Source organism: Lithobates pipiens, unplaced genomic scaffold, assembly GCF_037356315.1.
Source record: "Lithobates pipiens isolate NorthernLeopardFrog02 unplaced genomic scaffold, aLitPip1_a1.2 Scaffold_27, whole genome shotgun sequence".
NCBI lineage: Eukaryota > Metazoa > Chordata > Amphibia > Anura > Ranidae > Lithobates > Lithobates pipiens.
In genome coordinates, this window is record NW_027507788.1 from 144153572 (window position 1) to 144174472 (window position 20901).

The window sequence follows — 20901 nt, forward strand, 5'->3', positions numbered from 1 at the left end:
AGATACTCCAACCCCATCCATATAGCAGTACAGCAAAGCAACTGACACTCCATCACTCTTCAATGCTGAGCTCTACAGATCAGTTGGTAAACATTAAATCCAGGGGCAGCATGTCTAAAATTGATTGTTCAGTCATAGGTAAACACTGGCAGGTTCTATCACTTACTGCTGCTTACACTATTTGGCCAAAAGTTTGTGTAAACCCCACCAAGTTCCTGATTTCAGGTGTTTCCAGAGAAGGGTACTGTTCATGCTATATCATTAAAAGACATTTTAGAAAATTGTGCATTTTTCAACTTTTTGGCAACAGTTTGGTGAAGGCCCTTTTCTGTTCCAGCAAGCCAGTTCCATAAAGACATGGTATGATGTGCTTAGTGTGGTGGAACTTTTGTGAAAGGTCATGTAATCCAACATTGGTTCCTGACCTCACAAATGCTCTTTTGGCTGAACGGGGCACAAATTCTCACAAATACACTCCAAAATCTTGTGAAAAATCTTCCCAGAAATGTGGAGGCTGGTATTCCCGCAAAAATGGGGAGCAATTCCATATTAAAACCACAGTTTAGGAATAGGATGCCCAACAATCTCTTATATTCATGATGGTCAGATGCCCACAAACTTTTGATCATACAGTGCGCATATCTCACATCAACTCCAGCAGAAAGTTTGGTAAGAGGTTACCCATCCCCAGAATAGCTACATCAGGTAGGTGGATTTGAAAATTCAAATGGAAATATCCTTCCTCAGACTCCGCAAGAGAAATAAACGAAGCCAGCAAGTGACTAAAACTGCTGACTACAATATCTATTTTGGGCAGACCAAACCTTTATTTCATTAAGACAAGAACCCTAAGATAAGCTAGGAATCGGATATAAGTCCCTATAAGTACCTTTCACTGGCTCAGCTGGGTCACTTCAGATTTACCACTAAATAAATATACAGTCAGGCACTATAGAGGCAGAAGAGCCAAGGCTTAACTTGCTGACTCGTAGTCTGCTCTGATCTCAACATGTTAAATCCTAAAAGAATCACAGTTTTTAAAAGTGCTGAACAGTACATAAATTACACATCACCATCTTGCATCTTGCTCTCGGCAGTGATGAGGGCAAAAAAACAATAGTTTTGGTCCAGACCCTTCCAAAAATTTTGGTTTTATTGTGCCCCTGGTCCACAAGTTTATTTTTCCCCACCCTTGGTGCCAGAAGATTTTCCCCATGCAGGTTTTTCATTAAAAAAAAAAAAAAAAAAAAAAAAGATGCCAAGAGCAGCTAGTGATGAAAAAAGTTCAAAAGTAGGGATCAACTGCACCCCCTTGTGGGGCTTTGTCTAACACTCATCTATATTAAGGCAGATGAATTCCTGGATGCACTTCCTGTACTGCTGCTCTGTAGGACTGTTGCTGGGATATTGACCTGGTTGTCCGAATGGTCCTTCTGCTTCCCTCATCTCCTCGTTCATCCGAGCAAGTCGCAGCCTGCAGGAATAGAGGTTCTAATGAGCTTGTGTTCTGAACACTGAAGACTTTAATACAAAAAATAAAACAATTCTTACGTGGCACAGTAGTGAAAAAAGAGAGAGAATATTTTGTCTTACAGTGTGTAAGAATACCACTAGTGGTACATGTCAGGAAAGGAAGAACAACATAGTGTAAGGGGACACTTCATAGCTGGTGCATGGTGACCATATGATGGTGATTTTTCTATGCTTCATTTCACATTTATAAACTCATCTAGACCTACCCAATGCTAATAAAAAAGATAAAATACTTGAATGCTTTATTCCGGGGGTCAGCAACCCGTAGCTCACAATTTACCAGTAGATGGTGACTGGTAGGTCACTATATAGGCTTGCTGACCCGCCATCCCAGAGCATTAACCACTTGCTTACTGGGCACTTAAACCCCCCTCCTGCCCAGACCAATTTTCAGCTTTCAGCGCTGATGCACTTTGAATGACAATTGCGCGGGCATACAACACTGTACCCAAATGAAATTTTTATAATTTTTTCCCCACAAATAGAGATTTCTTTTGGTGGTATTTAATTACAGCTGGGAGTTTTATTTTTTGCTAAACAAACAAAAAAAGATGCAAAAAAAAAAAAAAAATCATGTTTAATAGTTTGTTATAAAATTTTGCAAACAGGTCATTTTTCTCCTTCATTGAAGTGCGCTGATGAGGCGGCACTGATAGGCTGCACTGGTAGGCACTGATAGGCTGCATTGGTGGGACTGATAGGCTGCACTGGTGGGCACTAATAGGCATAGTTAAGGCGGCACTAATAGGCACAGATAAGGCGGCACGATGGGCACAGATAAGGCGGCACTGATGGGAAAAGATGGGCACAGATAAGGCGGCACTGATGGGAAAAGATGGGCACAGATAAGATGGCACGGATGGGTGGCACAGATGGGTGGCACTAAGGGGCACTGATAGGTGCCACTGATAGATGGGACTGATGGGCACTGATAGGTGGCTCTGATAGGTGGCACTGCTGGGCACTGATGGGCGGCACTGATGGGCACTGGTAGATGACACTGATGGGCACGGATATGTGGCACTGGGGTGCAGCACCTTTGTTGAGGCAGATTGTGGGCACTGCTGGGTGGCACTGTGGGCACTGCTGGGTGGCACTGTGGGCATTGCTGGGTGGCACTGACGGGGGGCACTTATTTTTTAAAGAGGTGGCACTGGCAGGGGGCAGGTGGGCACTGGCAGGGGGCAGGTGGGCACTGGCAGGGCTGGCCATGATCGGGACTGATGTCCCGATTGCGGCCGCCGGTGATCGGCTTTTTTTTTTCTCCTTGCGCTGACGGAATAATAGCCAATTACCGACTCCGTTGTATCACATGATCAGCTGTCATTGGCTGACAGCTGATCACGTGATAAGGGGTCGGGATCGACCCCTTGCTCGGATCGGTGATCAGGCGAGTCTCATAGACTCGCCGATCACAGAGGGGGGCGCGTAGGCCGCTCGTGCACGGGACGACGTCAATAGACGTAGTCCCGGCAAAGGAGGTCTGCGCTGTAGCCGTCATTCGGCTATAGCGGGGGTCTCAAGTGGTTAAAGTGCAGTTCAGAGGGACTACTTGTAAAGTTGGAGCTGTAGTAGGGAGCAAGAGCCGCATAGGCTGATGCCTCTTCTGTAGTGCTGCCTCCTGTTCCAATGTAGAGTGATAAACACTGCATTCCACTTTGCATCTCGGCTAGCAGTCTCCAGAGTGGTGCCAGCACCAGGAAAGAAGAGATCTTCAGGTAAGTGTGAAGAAATACACTGGGCATAATAGTACAGGGCTACTTTCACACTGATGTGCTGCAGTTTACCCATGCCGTGGATGCAGTGTACCTGCAGCTTTCTTGCAGGTTTGCTGTGCTTAGCCATAGACTTCTATTATATCCTGCGGGTTTGCTGCTCTTTCTGAAAGCGTATCAAAACTGAATGCAAGAGAATAAATTTACCAACAGTAGAGAGTGTTTGTTTCAGCACTGCTTGACACTTGCTCAAAAGCCCACCTAAGATTGCTAAAAACTTGTTTAAAGATACATCAAGCTTTCCCATTAGGATATATATTCAACACTCCTACACTGGAGCTGAAGGGTGCATTAACACCTTAACCACTTTCAGACCGGACCATTTTGCTGGTAAATGACCAGAGGTCTTTTTACACTTTGGCACTGCGCTGCTTTAACTGGTAATTGCGCGGTCATGCAATGTTGTACCCAAACAAAATTTGCGTCCTTTTCTTCCCACAAATAGAGCTTTCTTTTGATGGTATTTGATTGCCTCTGCGATTTTTATTTTTTGCGATATAAACGTAAAAAGACCGCAAATTTTGAAAAAAAATGATATTTTCTACTTTTTGTTATTAGAAAAATCCAATAAACTCAATTTTAGTCATACATTTAGGCCAAAATGTATTCAGCCACATGTCTTTGGTAAAAAAAAAGTCAATAATTGTATATTTATTGGTTTGCGCAAAAGTTGTCACATCTACAAACTAAGGTACGTTTTCTGGAATTTACGCAGCTTTTAGTTTACGACTGCCTATCTCATTTCTTGAGGTGCTAAAATGGCAGGGCAGTACAAAACCCCCCCAAATGACCCCATTTTGGAAAGTAGACCCCCTAAGGAAATTGATAAGAGGCATGTTGAGCCCATTGAATATTTTATTTTTTTGCCTCAAGCGATTGAATAATGACAAAAAAAAAATTTTTTTTTTTTTTTTACACAAAGTTGTCACTAAATGATATATTGCTCACACATGCTATGGGCGTATGTGAAATGACACCCCAAAATAAATTCTGCTGCTTCTCCTGAGTACGGGGATACCACATATGTGGGACTTTTTGGGAGCCTAGCCGCGTACGGGGCCCCGAAAACCAAGCACCGCCTTCAGGCTTTCTAAGGGCGTAAATTTTTGAGTTCACTTCTCACTACCTATTACAGTTTTGAAGGCCATAAAATGCCAAGATGGCACAAAACCCCCACAAATGACCCCATTTTAGAAAGTAGACACCCCAAGCTATTTGCTGAGAGGCATGTTGAGTTCATGGAATATTTTATATTTTGCCACAAGTTGCGGGAAAATTACAAACTTTTTTTTTTTTTTTTTTTTTTTCACAAAGTTGTCACTAAATGATATATTGCTCACACATGCCATGGGCATATGTGAAATGACACCCCAAAATAAATTCTGCTGCTTCTCCTGAGTACGGGGATACCACATATGTGGGACTTTTTGGGAGCCTAGCCGCGTACGGGGCCCCGAAAACCAAGCACCGCCTTCAGGCTTTCTAAGGGCGTAAATATTTGACTTCACTCCTCACTACCTATTACAGTTTTGAAGGCCATAAAATGCCAAGATGGCACAAAACCCCCACAAATGACCCCATTTTAGAAAGTAGACACCCCAAGCTATTTGCTGAGAGGCATGTTGAGTCCATGGAATATTTTATATTTTGCCACAAGTTGCGGGAAAATTACAAACTTTTTTTTTTTTTTTTTTTTTTTCACAAAGTTGTCACTAAATGATATATTGCTCACGCATGCCATGGGCATATGTGAAATGACACCCCAAAATAAATTCTGCTGCTTCTCCTGAGTACGGGGATACCACATATGTGGGACTTTTTGGGAGCCTAGCCGCGTACGGGGCCCCGAAAACCAAGCACCGCCTTCAGGCTTTCTAAGGGCGTTACAGTTTTGAAGGCCATAAAATGCCAAGATGGCACAAACCCCCCCCAAATGACCCCATTTTGGAAAGTAGACACCCCTAAATTTAGGGGTACACTAGTGAGACTAGGTAATAAATGGCGGGTGCCCTGAAACTATAAAAAAATAACTAACCAACCAGCGTCACCTGTAACAGTTATATGGTGATCACTGGTGAAAGGGTTAACTAGGGGGCAATCAGGGGGCTTTATGCGGTAGTATATGGGGGTCCCTGGCGCTATAAAAAGCTGCGGCGAACCTAAATACCTACTTGCCTAACTAGCGTCACCTGTGACACTAATACAGCGATCAGAAAAACGATCGCTTATTAGGCTGGGTTCACACTGGAGCGATGCGGGAACGCCACGAATGCGCGGCGGGTTCCCGCATCGCATGCCTCCCGGCGGCAGTTCACACTGCCCTATGCGAACTGCTGGGAGTGTCAGTGAAATGTTACTGACACCCCCAGATCAGTTCGCATATCGCAGTGCGATCTGCAAACTCGGATCGCATGGTGTGAACACCCATGCGATCCGATTCTGCTGCGGGCCAAAAAAAGGGTCCCGTGCGAATTTGCGGCGGGTGCGGCGGGTGCGGCGAATGGCTGAACTCGAATCGCACAGAGATCGGATGTGATTTGCACTGCAGTGCGAATCACATCCGTTCTCAAACCGCTGCAATCTGAACCCAGCCTTAGTGACACTGGCGACGGGGGGTGATCACGGGGTTAAACCTTTATTGGGGGGGTTAGGGGGGTACCTTAGAACTAAAGGGGGCTAACCCTAACTGCCCTAACAGTTATTAGTCACAAATGACACCCGCCGGGTGATCAGGGGGTTAAACCTTTATTAGGTAATAAATGGCGGGTGCCCTGAAACTATAAAAAAATAACTAACCAACCAGCGTCACCTGTAACAGTTATATGGTGATCACTGGTGAAAGGGTTAACTAGGGGGCAATCAGGGGGCTTTATGCGGTAGTATATGGGGGTCCCTGGCGCTATAAAAAGCTGCGGCGAACCTAAATACCTACCTGCCTAACTAGCGTCACCTGGGACACTAATACGGCGATCAGAAAAATGATCGCTTATTAGGCTGGGTTCACACTGGAGCGATGCGGAAACGCCGCGAATCCGCGGCGGGTTCCCGCATCGCATGCCTCCCGGCGGCAGTTCACACTGCCCTATGCGAACTGCTGGGAGTGTCAGTGAAATGTTACTGACACCCCCAGATCAGTTCGCATATCGCAGTGCGATCTGCAAACTCGGATCGCATGGTGTGAACACCCATGCGATCCGATTCTGCTGCGGGCCAAAAAAAGGGTCCCGTGCGAATTTGCGGCGGGTGCGGCGGGTGTGGCGGGTGCGGCGGGTGCGGCGAATGGCTGAACTCGAATCGCACAGAGATCGGATGTGATTTGCACTGCAGTGCGGTGCGAATCACATTCGTTCTCATAAACCGCTGCAATGTGAACCCAGCCTTAGTGACACTGGCGACGGGGGGTGATCACGGGGTTAAACCTTTATTGGGGGGGTTAGGGGGGTACATTAGAACTAAAGGGGGCTAACTCTAACTGCCCTAACAGTTATTACAGTCACAAATGACACCAATGCAAAAAAAAAAAAAAAAAAAAAAAAAATGACATTGGTGTCACTGTGACTGGGGGGCAGGGGTAATTGGGGGGGTGATCGGGGGGTAAAGGGGGGGTGTGAGTGTGCCTGGCATGTTCTACTGTGTGTGGGATGTGTTGGTGCAACTCACTGATCCGCTCTCCTCCGTGTCGGAACGAAAAATACCGACACGGAGGAGAGAATACATCACTTCCTCTCCTGTGTTTACATTACAGGAGAGGAAGTGATGTCACCGGGGATTTCTATTCGTCGGGAGCGATCGCGAGGGGGTGGCCATGAATGAATGGCCGTCCCCTCGTCCGGGATCGCTCCCGAACGAAAACCGACCGCCGCAGGCACCGGGCGGGGGCCCGATCGGGCCCCCGACCCGCGGGAGGCAAATCACGTACATGTACGTGCTTATGCCTGCCCGTGCCATTCTGCCGACGTACATCGGCGTTAGGCGGTCGGCAAGTGGTTAAAAAAACTGCTTGAAGCTTGCAGGATGCTTTGTAAATGTTTGCCTAAAATTATATTAAACCTTCCTAGTTTTATTTCAGCTATTCAAGCTTATCAATAAAAATCTTAATCTTACTTTCTCTGTGATGGCTTTCCTATAGTTTTCTCCTGAGACATTGCTTCTACCTCTCTTCCTGTAGAGGGCGTCACCATAACCTCACAGGTTCTGAAGGCAAAACATGTGTGTTTGTGCTCCCGTTTGGAACCTGAGCTGAGCTACATGGGACCATGGACACACAAACCCCAGCAAACCTAGCCCCTGCTCCATCCTATCAGCAATTTAATGGTCAACAGCAACAGCCCATCACCCTGCTCCTTTCATTAACCTCTTCTACAACCTCTAAATTCACGGAAGCGGCACAGATCGCCATGGACCTGGTGACTAAGTATTTGGGAACAGGTGGAGCACAGAAAGGTACTGGGGCATATTTACCCTAATGCCGAAAATGCATTAAAGTAAAAAAAAAAAGCAAAAAAAAAAAAAAGCCTAGCATTTAGAACTACTTTAACTGAAGGGTAACAGTGGTGATCACGATGCATGATTAATTAACTCCAGTGTCCATGAGGCCTTATTTTTTCTGTGTGTTAGTTGTACATAAAAATTCACAAAAGCCAAAAATTAGAATGGAAAACTCACAAAGTGACAATATCTGCATTAGCTGCCTGCACAGATATACTGAGTGGATCTTGTCCGTCTTCATCCACAGCATGCTGATTGGCTCCTCTTTTTAAGAATAAACACACCTGACTGAATAGGAAGAAGACACACAGCATTAGCAGTGAGCAGACACACCAACAGAATATATTTGATATACCTGTTGTACAATTACAAGGCTCTACATGAGCGCAATAAGCTAATAGGAAGATATCAATTTAACAAGCCAGCATACAAATGTGGAAGAATTCAAACAATTAGGAGCTGTATGTGGCCACCTTTCTTCCTCATCATATCATAACTAGGCAAGTCTGAATTACGTAAAAAAAAAATCTGATCCCATGACCGAAAAGGAGGTCAGCTAGTCTACTTATTAGTATATCTCTCAGTTTTAAAAACCGAGGTAAAATCGTTAACATGCTAGCTTTACAGATTTAATTATTTGTGAGACCTATATTCTGGCTCTAAGGCCCAGTACCTACCCAGTATGCCCCAGATACGTGGCGTGATGAATAGGTGCTCGCCCTCTAACATCTGTTTGGTTCACATCTGCAGCATTCTGTAGTAGAAACTCGCAGGCTATCAATGATCCCTGAGGAAATACAATATATATTGCTATAATAGATGTACAAATACAATATATTTCATGTAAGCACAGGGTAAAGCACAGTACCACAAATAAGGGTTAGATAGGCAGCTTATGGAGGCTGCCATTACTGACTCCTCCTTCTGAAAAATACTAATTATATGGCTGTCATGCTTGCTTGCATCAATACCCAGTGACCTAGCACAAGTATGCAAAGAAGGACTCCTGACTTTTCTCTGGTTCGCATGCTGGTTCCCAAGCAGTAACTTAAAATGGTTGTATTCCCTCACATATACTTAGTGACGTGACTGGCCTCCGGCGATGCACAAGATGAAACAAGTCTTCCTCCATAAGTTGTACCTGTTAATCTGCAGCCATCTCTCCTCTAAATTTCAGAACTTACACAGCTTTTCTCAGTTCAAGCAGACAACAGTGTGGATCTGACATCACACACTGCACAGCACAGGGAGGAGAGATGAGTGTACTCTGAGACCTGAGTGGAGGGAACACACACACACCCCTCTACAGAATCCCATAAGGGAACATGCACAGCCAAGGCTGTCAATCACATTCTGTGTGCTGGGGCTCCCCTCCCCCATGCCACTGGATCTTTTGGAGTCTGCACAGCCTTTTAGAAATGATTTATGCAGATAGCAGAGGAACTACAGTATCTCACAAATGTGAGTACACCCGTCACATTTTTGTAAATATTTTATTATATCTTTTCATGTGACAACACTGACGAAATGACACTTTGCTACCATGTAAAGTAGTGAGTGTACAGCTTGTATAAAAGTTAAAATTTGCTGTCCCCTCAAAATAACTCAACACACAGCCATTATTGTCTAAACCGCTGGCAATAAAAGTACACCCTTAAGTGAAAATGTCCAAATTGGGCTCAATTAGTCATTTTCCGTCCCCGATGTCATGTGACTCGTTAGAATAACAAGGTCTCAGGTGTGAATAGGGAGCAGGTGTGTTAAATTTGGTGTTATCACTCTCACTTTCTCATATTGGTCACTGGAAGTTCAACATGGCACCTCATGGCAAAGAACTCTGAAAAAAGAATTGTTGCTCTACATAAAGATGGTCTAGGCCAGTGGCGAACCTTGGCAACCCAGATGTTTTGAAACTACATTTCCCATGATGCTCAACTACACTGCAGAGTGCATGAGCATCATGGGAAATGTAGTTCCAAAACATCTGGGGTGCCAAGGTTCGCAATCACTGGTCTAGGCTATAAGATTTCCAAGATCCTGAAAGTGAGCTGCAGCACGGTGGCCAATACCATACAGCGGTTTAATAGGACAGGTTCCACTCAAAACAGGCCTCGTCATGGTCAACCAAAGAAGTTGAGTGCACATGCTCAGCTTCATATCCAGAGGTTGACTTTGGGAAATAGATGTATGAGTGCTGCCAGCATTGCTGCAGAGGTTAAATGGGTGGGGGATCAGCCTGTAAGTACTCAGACCATACACCGCACACTGCATCAAATTGATCTGCATGGCTGTCGTCCCAGAAGGAAGCCTCTTCTAAAGATGATGCAGAAGAAAGCCCCGTAAACAGTTTTCTGAAGACAAGCAGACTAAGGACATGGATTACTGGAATCATGTCCTGTGGTTTGATGAGACCAAGACAAATGTATTTGGTTCAGTGGATGTCAAGCTTGTGTAGCGGCAACCAGGTGAAGAGTACAAAGACAAGTGTGTCTTGCCTTCAGTCAAGCATGGTGATGGTTGTGTCATGGTCCGGGGTTGAGTGAGTGCTGCCGGCACTGGGGAGCTACAGTTCATTGAGGAACCATGAATGCCAACATGTACTGTGACATACTGAACTAGAGCACGATCCCCTCTCTTCAGAGACTGGGCAGCAGGGCAGTATTCAAACATGATAACGACCCAAACACACCTTCAAGGCGACCACTGTCTTTATAAAGAAGCTGAGGGTAAAGGTGATGGACTGGCCAAGAATGTCGCCAGACCTAAACCCTATCGAGCATCTGTGGGGCATCCTCAACTGGAAGGTGGAGGAGCGTAAGGTCTCTAACATCCACCAGCTCCGTTATGGAGGAGTGGAAGAGGACTACAGTGGCAACCTAAGGTGCTCTGGGGAACTCCATTCCCAAGAGGGTTAAGACAGTGCTGGAAAATAATGGTGGCCACACAAAATATTGACACTTTGAGCCCAATTTGGACATTTTCACTTAGGGATATACTCACTTTTGTTGCCAGCAGTTTAGACATTAATGGCTGTGGGTTGTGTTATTTTGAGGGGACAGCAAATTTACACTGTTATACAAGCTGCACACTCATTACTTTACATTGTAGAAAAGTGTAATTTCTTCAGTGTTGTCACATGAAAAGGTATAAGAAAATATTTACAAAAAATTTGAGGGGTGTACTCACTTTTGTGAGATACTGTATACTGTAGACAGAAATCACACTCAGTGCTTTGGATTGAGGCATACACACTATAGAAGCATACGCTTTGTTCATTTTTCATGTCAGAGGCTTACAACCACCTTAACATAAAAATTATATTTTAGAGTTGAAGGAGGTCAGCAAAGGCTTTCCACCATTTTTCTCTTTTTTAGAGATTTGCTTCAAAGTTTTACTATAAACGAAAAACATAAAAGAAAAACAATATTTTCTTAACAATTATATTTATATATGCAGATTTAAATATGCAGCATTTTTTCCAATCTCCTTCCTAGAACTATAGTACATATCACAACTGACCACCCACACAACCTAGCCATATTGTAATTTACTCTGTTCCTCCAGGAGTCGACCTGTTTAGGCTCTGTGTGGGAGGATGTCAGAGCTTGTACAGGGTTGATGATGGCACCCTTGTGTGACAGTGTTTGGAAGGAGCGGACTGACCATTTGGCCACTCGGGCACTGCTTGAGGGCCCCGGGCCACTAGGGGGCCCCATCAGAGTTGCCAGCCTCAGTAAAACCAGGGAAAATATTTAAAAATCTGTGTTTTTTTTTTTTTTTTTACATCTGTCTCTGAAAGGTCCCTTACCGACATCCTTTTGGTCTAGAAATCCAGAGATTATAGCTGCCCCACCTCTCCAGTACCTTCTCAGCCAATAGAAACATGTCTGTGTATACTGTGTGTGTGTATACTGTGTGGCCCCATAATTTCTGATTGCCTGGGGGCCCCACGAGTTGTCAGTCCGCCCCTGGTGTTTGGGCCTAGCTGTACAGATCCAAGCACTGCATGCTTCCCCATACCTGGAAGCAGTGGGTATTTGCGACAGCGAAGAGGCAAAGGAACACAGCGAAGGTTTAGGGTATAAAGCATAAGTGGGTTGGAGGATGTGCTAGTAAGACTGTCACTTTGCCCTGAATGAGCAATATGACAGATTTTCTTTAAAAGGTCAGGAGTGGGGTTTAAACATTGTAGGAAGTGTGGTCAGGTTATAAGGTCTATATAGTTAGTTTTTAATACAGATCAAATCCTAGGCATGCGGCCTGTATCTGAGGACCACTAATGTCTCCCGTTAACATTTCTCTGTCCTCTGATTGTTAGAAATTATATTGATTTGGTAGGGCTGCATGAGATTCTGTTTTCAAGTCCCAAAATTGTATCAAACTGACCTGTTCATTCCCAAATAAAAAAACACCCTAACAATTGGGAACACACTGTGAAAAAGGAGGAGTTTCTCTTGATTTGGTAACTTTCTATGGCCCCTTAGAAATAGAAATGCTGTACTGAGAGGCACCCGCATTTAGTGCCCTATGCATTCAGGGATGAAGGTCCGGAACGCAAGTGGTCAGAGTTGATGGGAAGATGGATGGAGCCAAATACAGGGCAATATTAGAAGAAAACATGTTAGAGTCTGCAAAAGACTTGAGACTGAGATGGAGGTTCACCTTCGAGCAGGACAACGACCATAAACATACAGCCAGAGCTATAATGGAATGATTTAGATCAGGGATCTTCAAACTACAACCCTCCAGCTGTTGTGGAACAACACATCCCATGAGGCATTGTAAAACTCTGACATTCACAGACATGACTAGGCATGATGGGAATTGTAGTTCCTGAACAACAGGAGAGTCGTAGTTTGAACACCCCTGGTTTAGATCAAAGCAAATTCATGTGTTAGAATGGCCCAGTCAAAGTCCAGACCTAAATTTAATTGAGAGTCTGTGGCAAAACTTGAAAATTGGGGTTCACAAATGCCCTCAACCCAATCTGGCAGAGCTTGAGCTATTTTGCAAAGAAGAATGGGCAAAAATGTAACTCTCTAGATGTGCAAAGCTGGTAGAGATACCCCCAAAAAGATTTGTACCTGTAATTGCAGCTAAAGGGAATTCTACGAAGTAAAATCTAAATAAAAGCTAAATACAAATGCACACCACATTTTCCAGATATTTGTAAAAAAAAATGAAAACCATTTATCATTTTCCTTCCACTTCCCAATTATGTGCCACTTTGTGTTGGTCTATAAAATCCCAATAAAATACATTTGTGTTTTTGGTTGTAACATAACAAAATTTTAAGAGGTATGAATACTTTTTCAAGGCACTGTACCAGCTCTATGTAGTGGTTTTGCACAGAGCAGCCAAGATCCTCCTCGTCTCGGGTCCCACATCAGCACACTTGGCCCTTTCCTACTGCTGGGGACCCCCACTGTTGCCAAAAGCCAATCAGAAGTGTGAGTCCCCAGAGAGGCAAGGTTCTGCTGGACATCGCTGGATCAACAGGGAGCTCAGGTAAGTACTGGGGGGGGGGGGGGGGGTGCTGCTACAGAAGGTTTTTTACCTTCATGCATAGAATGCATGAAAATAAAATAACCTTGCGCCTTTACAACCACTTTAAAGATATATTCCACTTCTGTAACGCACTTCAATCCACTCCTGGTGATGTAAAACAGGTGGAAGTGCACAACAATGCTTTACATCACCAAGAGTGAATTGAAGTGCATTACAGAAGTAAAATATATCTTTAATCACATTTGGGCCTTATTTATTGCCATTATACACACATCACTGGATTTGTTGTGTGGTTTATTGGACACTTATTTTATTTAATTTAGGTTATATTGTTTTATTTTCTTATTTTTTGAATGGTGGATTTTGAATATGGCAATTGCATGTTAATACATTTATAGGTCTTGTGGACTTCTAATAAAATTTGTTTGTTGTAAGTTTTATAGTACTGGGAAGACTGCCTTAAAGATGGAGGCTAGAGAGCTAGAATAATGATAACTTTTCTATAGAACCCAATGACATGTCTTTTGCACTGGAGATAAGGCATTAATGCTTACTCCCATCACAGCCTGGATTAAAGGGGTCTTGCTCTCGTCCTCATCATTCACCCAGTTGACATTAGCCCCATTGGCAAGAGCTTCAGCCATGACAGGCAGGTTCCTGGCCCGGGATGCCTTGTACATCAACAAGCCAGGGTGCAATTCCCTCAGGTCTTCTGGATCTGACGGGTCTTGTTCAGTCTCTCCTTCTCCGCTAGACTCTTCTGAGACCTCACACTCTAAATTTATAGAGAAAGAAAAGTTGTCACTCATGAAAAATATTGAAAACAGAATGTAGCTCAGGTTCTAAGGCAACCAAACTCTACTCAGCCTGATATGTCCAAAATAAAAACTGCCTCCACAGCACCTGGGACCTCCCTTTCCTTCTTCCGCTCAAGGACATGAAATTAAATTGTTATTATAAAGGTTTTATATAGCGCCAACAGTCTGTGCAGCACTTTCCAAAAAAAAGAAAACACAAGTCAAAACAATAGGGTTAGAAGACCCTGCTTGTGAGGGCTTACAATCTAAAAGGTGGGGGGGGGGGCAGTGATACAAAAAGTAATAGTCTGGAGATGAGTTGATGAAGAAAGTAAAAATTCTGCCTTTTAGATACTGGTGGGATAGGTTTCCCTGAAGAGATGAGTTTTCAGAGATCACCTAAAGGCAGACAAAATAGAAGATATCTGGACAGATTGAGGTAGAGAATTCCAGAGAATGGGAAAGACTCTGGAGAAGTCTTGGAGAAGAGAATGGAAGGAGATGGTGAGGGAGGTAGAGAGCAGAAGGTCTTAGGAAAAGCAAAGAGGATGATTTTGATGAGATTTGAGATGAGATTTGTTATGTAGCTCAGGGCAGAGTTGTGGACAGCTTTCTAGGTTGGAAAGATTTTTAATTCGATTTGTTGAGCAAAAATGCATAAAATAATATGAAGGGTCTGTGTGGGCAATTTTTTATAAATAGGATAGGACTACCAATACTTTGTGGCTTCAAATTAACCCTATCATATAGAGAATAGCAATACATATGAGAGGCAGGGTTTGGTATTAACCCCCCACATCCCAATATTACAATCATACATCTTTATTCAAGGAAGACTTGGATAAGGGTGTAACCATATAGAGAGCACTTAGATATTACTTTGGGTCGCAGACCTAGATGATGCCCCTACCAAAGGGAAGTAGGAATGGCACATCCTCTACTAATATAAATTAACTGTGGTGGAGCTAGACTTTGCATCTTTAGTTATACTGCAGCATACATGGGCTAGTGCTTGCAAAGGAGACAGTGCTTCAACTGCTTCAAGAAAATGCAACATTATTATTGTGCTCAATGCTGCTGCCCTAATGGGGAAGCCAATATATGGCATTTAATAGGCTAATAATTACTTTTCTTTTGACACATCTGTTTCCCCTGCATACCTTCATCCTTGCTGAACACCCATCATTGAGTCTATCCAGGTAAAAATTAAATGTTGTGAAAAAACGTATGTATCGCAGGGTGACACTGTGAACAAACTGATATTAATGTGCCAATATCCCAATATATATTGTGAGAAAAAAGAAACTAATATTGTATGGACTTTATAAGGCACATGAGTACTCTATCTAAAAGGTAATAATAATTTTTTATTTAATTTACACAGATTAACAAAGATTTGACAATACCGTGTATATAGTAGAAAGATTTTTTTCATAAAAAATAATAATATTAATATGGCCCATACTACCTGAACACTAAAATTCTCCAATAAGGCTTATAACGCAGCATATAATACTACCATAATAAATAATACAATGCCATTGATTTGGTATTCTGTAAAGGAGATATATTCAAGATCCCAGGAGTGGTGTCAGGCGTAAGGGTCCAAATTTCTATTTAGCAAGGTAGCTCGACATGTTCCGTGCTCAAAGGACAGTCACATGTACACACCACCGTTAGACCACCCTAAGCCAGGAGTAGAAAAAACGTCACTAAATAGTAGAAGTAGTAGCATAGGATTGACGCATTGATCAAATATCCCAACGATAATGTCGCCACCTAAAATGCGATCTCCTGTGGGGGAGCAGACAAAAACCGCCGTGACCAGTTCCTCAAGCGTACCTGACAATGCTATACCTATGCCCTGTGTAGCGCTGTCAGGTACGCTTGAGGAACTGGTCACGGCGGTTTTTGTCTGTGTAAATTAAATAAAAAATTCTTATTACCTTTTATATAGAGTACTCATGTGCCTTATAAAGTCCATACAATATTAGTTTATTTTTTCTCGCAATATCTAGGTATAGGATTACATCAGGAAACTTTTTTAAACACAGAGGTTAATTTAATAAAGGTGAATAGACTTTTTTATTTGCAAGGGAATTTGCCCCAGAGCTTATGGAATGTGATGAAGTTTCACTTTGCAAAGACTACCCAATCACACGCGAGAAAAAAAAAATGCATTTTTGCGTGCACATAATTGGATAATGGAAGTCAAAAGAGCTTCACCTCATTCACCAAGTTCTGGAGCAAATTTCCTTGCATGGCAAAAAGCCTATTTGCCTTGTTATGACTTTATGAGAGGCATATAGAGATAAGAGGTTCTTTGTATCCAACATGTGCCAATATGGCATCCAAAGGCAGAGAAATCGACACGTTTAAGAGGGTTTTCCCTCACATTTTCAAAAATCTACCTAAGGGCAGTTGGTGGTGGTTTAAAAAAAAAAACAAAAAAAAACATATTGCTTTAATTTTTTCTTGAAAATTCTGCAAATGGAGATGAAGACATTTTCTAAGGAATAGTAACTGTAGTGTAAATATGCACCTTCCTCTGTGACACTGTCCACAACCGAGCCAAATACTAAGACGTCATTGCTTCCGTCTGTGCTTCCTCCAAGGCCGCTGTCACTGCTCAGACCTGCAGGGCCAACAAGAAAAATACCAAACCCATGTTAAAAATAAAGTAGACTGCAAAAATATAATTTGAACATAGAAAGTACTACAATGAATTACCATGTTATACATGAGGTAACTGTACCTTAGCATCAAAACGCATATCTCACCCTTTCCAACCTACTTACTAAAACAACCAATAGAATATCAGAGCTCAAATGAAGATGTCCTACTATTCTAATGACAATGGCCTTCCTAGGGCCAGGCAGTCTTTACAGCCTGTCGAATTATGATTTAGCTATAGAGCCACAGTGTCACTCACAACTGGGCCTTTGCAGACATCTATATAGAAGCTTATTTACAAAAGATTTATATATGTTACCTTAAGTAGCATGGTTTTGTTGTTTACTCTCACACTTAAGCTTGTGCTCTCTAAAATACATCCACATCTTCCCATGTTTTAACTCAAAAATGTTGCAAGTGCGGAAATATACCTATTGATATGACAGAAGTTCAATAAGCCCTCAACTCCCTGTAGTGAGCCAACAACTCTGCACATAAATCCCCAGTCATCAGGAACTGCCCAGTTCTCTTCTCCAAGACTACAGAACACCTCCCTCACCTCATCTCTATAACATGCCTGTCACCTGGCTGCTTACTATTTTATCTCAAGCCAAGCAAAGTCTGCAAGCAAATACTGTGCTGCATTGTGTACTGTTTAAAAACATTTATGTTTTAATATGTACAGGAAATCCAATCATAAATATTACATATTTAAACAAAAAAACTGGACAAACAGTATTCATTTTTTAGCTGTGTCCCCTGCTATTGTATAACCATACATAAATTAACATTTAACAAGTTCTAAATTAACATTTAGAACTTGTACAGATGTCTGCCACATCTGTAGAAGTTCTGTATTCTGTGAACAGATCTGTGGCAATAGTGATATTATAAGCGATTGTGGAGATTAAAACGATTGTAAGAGCTCACTTTTTTTTTTAAATATAAAAAACAGGTTATATTTATCTGTTTTGTGCTAGAATATTACACAGAGCAGCCCCAAACCTGTTCTTCTTGATTCCTTCATATGGTGGCTTTCTTAGGGCAGGGATATGCAATTAATGGACTTCCAGCTGTTGCAGAACTCCAAGTCCCATGAGGCATAGCAAGACTGACACCCACAAGCATGACACCCAGAGGCAGAGGCATGGTGGGACTTGTAGTTTTGCAACCGCTGGAGGTCCGCTAATTGCATATCCCTGCTATAGGGGCACATGTGTGGGGCAGGCTACCAAGCCAGGCTGTGTGCATCCATAGACACACAAAGTGCAGCTCAGCCCCGCCCCCCCTTGCTCCATCCTCACAGTAATTGACTGGCAGCAGCAGGAGCCAATAGCTCTCGCTGCTCTCAGCCAAGTCAGTATGTGAGGGGAGAGAAGACCTGCAGTCGAGAACAGCACAGAATCAATACAGGACTCGGTAAGCATTTGGGGGAGGGGAGTCACAGCAGCTGGAAGGTTTTTTACCCCAATTCAAAGACTGCATTAAGGTAAAAAAAAAATTTGACTTTAGAACCACTTCATCATTAAGCTGCTACAGTTACAAACTATACATTATTTTAGATTCATATTAGGTTAAGATGTTGTTACTTGGCTAGAAAGACAACAGATAATCCATAATAATATCATTGTTAAGGCTGAACTCCAGGCACACAGCTCTTTCCTGCCAAAAGGACAGTCTCTCTGTCCATCCAGTAGTGAGATTTACACAGCTCTGTTGCACATCAAAGCCCTCTCTGGCAGAAGACCTGATTTTTCTCTCTCTTGCACTTAGACAATACTTAGGCCGCGTACACACGGGCGGATTGTCTGCCCAACTTAGTCCGCTGAACCGTGTTTCAGCGGACAATCCGCTCGTGTGTGGGCTTCAGCGGACTTTTTCAGCGGACAGTCTGACGGACTAAGTCTTTCGGAATTTCCGTCATTTTGTCCGTCCAAACTTGGTTTTGTCCGTCCAAACTTGGTTTCAGCGGACAGTCCGCTCGTGTGTAGGCAAGTTGGACGGACTAAGTATGGCGCATGCTCAGAAAGGATTTACACGGCCGAAGGTTGCATTGCAGTGTATTGGACGTCGTTTTTCTAGTCCCGTCGTACGTGCTGTACACGTCATCGCGCAAGCTTTCAGCGGACTGTCTGTTCATCGTGTGTGGTCAAGTCCGTTCATTCAAATGTTGGACGGACTGTCTGTCGGATTGTCTGACGAACTTAGTTGGGCAGACAATCCGCCCGTGTGTACGCGGCCTTACAGCTCTGTTCCTCCCCCCAGCCCATGAATGAACAGTGAAAAGGGAATCAGAGGTATGATGAGCTCATTCCCTCCATCACTCTACTCTCTCCTACTAGCAGCATGTTTCTTGTTGGTACATACGGTATGTATCACAACACAACGGATTGCCTCACAGAGCTGCTTTTCCCTCTCCCAGCCTAATCTCTGCTGTACAGAGGATTGCAGAAGGCTTATGCCAGGCCAAAATTCGATATTTGCACTGCTTCCATATAAAAAAATTACATTTATTGATGCATTTATTTATTGCAATCAATTTCATTCATTAGCATTCCTATATGTCTAGAATTCAGCTTTAAGTACAATGCCAAATACACAACATATTTACAATGATGCCTGTTATGTTTCAGGCAATAGTTTAAAACATTCAATTTAAAACCAAACGTGTCTTTCAGCTAGAATCAACGTAGCTTATTTTAGAAAGGATCTACAGTTAATTTTCAGTTACCAAATTTTAACATGGATCACGACAAATGAGAAACTATCAAATATTTAAACAAGACAATGTAAGAAGACCCGAACAACTAGGAATTTACATATTCAGGAATGTAGGCTCTTCTTAGCAAGGTGGACAAAGCTCTCATACTTGTATTCTAGAATTTGTCTCCTGTTTGCATTCTATTCTCATTATACTATCCTCATGTTGAAACAAAGTTTTATTATTGCAGAGTGACTGAGAATTAAATTGTATGATGCATATGTAATGTATCCACAGCTCTTCTTAATGTACAGTAATCAGTTTTTATAAACCTTCATTTCATACAAAAGTAGAAAAAGAAAGTTTATAAAGCCATACATTGCATTTTCTTGCTCAGGAACAAAATGGCCGACCTTTCTTGCATTCGGCCACGTTGGAAACCTTTATATCATTGATATCCTTTGATGCATTAACAGTATTTAATTTTGTAGGTATGTAAATGGGTGACTTTCTCTTGTCGCCGACCTTACCTCCATCCGGGAGGAACGGCATAGCGCTCCCACCGGGCTCAGCGCCACTGCCAGTCCATGGTGCAGCTGGCAGGGGGTGCTGCGCTGGAAGCTGGTTGGCACCTAAGAGGAAGGTGATGGCATAGTCAATGAAATAGTAAGGTCTTACATCTACTACTAATACCATGATGATGGAACTACACATGCAATTGCTAATGAGGTGAAATCTTTGGGTTCAGGGGATTCTGACCACACAACAACAAACAGAATCAGTTTTAAATATGGATAGCCCACATCCAACACTTTCTGAAAATTATATAAATGATATACCTAGAATATATACACAGGGGCTCTAGAATATATACAGTATTGACTGGTAGAAATTAACGCAAAAAAGAAACAAAGAAAACAGCAGTAAACATGCACAAATCTACTAAGCAATGATGCATTACTTTTTTTGTTTTCGTTGTTATCCCCACATTGCCAGAACCTAGCAGTTAACAATATTTTTAATATACGGGACGAATTACCTGCATTACTGTTAAAATTTTGTCGAGGATCTTTATTCCAAATCCAAGACATTAACCTGAAAAAGGGACTCTCCTATGAGCCCCACATTTTTATTCTTACATTTAAGCCAGCTATCAAAACAGGTGCAAATTGTCCTTTGACAACTATTACCACAATGCAACAGCTAGTGCAACTTTCTACTTTCCTGTTTCACAAATGGCAGTCTGCATTCTGAATTATCAGTATGACAGTTAGTTACAAAAACACATAACATAACTGTAAAGTCAGGTACACACTAGAAGAAAAAAACAAGGAGGTCGCCATACTAAGCGATATTAGTGCGACAATCTCCCCACTGTGCTATTGTGTTCTGAAAGGTGGACTGCCTCACCCCACCGGAACACACT

The 20901-nt window shown here is 42.7% G+C and overlaps 1 protein-coding gene across 1 annotated transcript in view; it reads right to left on the reverse strand.

The window, feature by feature from the left end:
* The window catches only part of ACAP3 (ArfGAP with coiled-coil, ankyrin repeat and PH domains 3), a 279280-nt gene that overhangs the window by 17716 nt on the left and 240663 nt on the right, over positions 1 to 20901 (reverse strand). The window contains exons 20-25 of the mRNA XM_077457605.1: positions 20006 to 20107; positions 16644 to 16736; positions 13859 to 14079; positions 8474 to 8583; positions 7974 to 8084; positions 1413 to 1474 (exon numbers count right to left, since the gene is read on the reverse strand). Of these exons, the coding sequence (XP_077313731.1) occupies positions 1413 to 1474; positions 7974 to 8084; positions 8474 to 8583; positions 13859 to 14079; positions 16644 to 16736; positions 20006 to 20107 (699 nt within the window). The remainder of the gene's footprint in view (positions 1 to 1412; positions 1475 to 7973; positions 8085 to 8473; positions 8584 to 13858; positions 14080 to 16643; positions 16737 to 20005; positions 20108 to 20901) is intronic.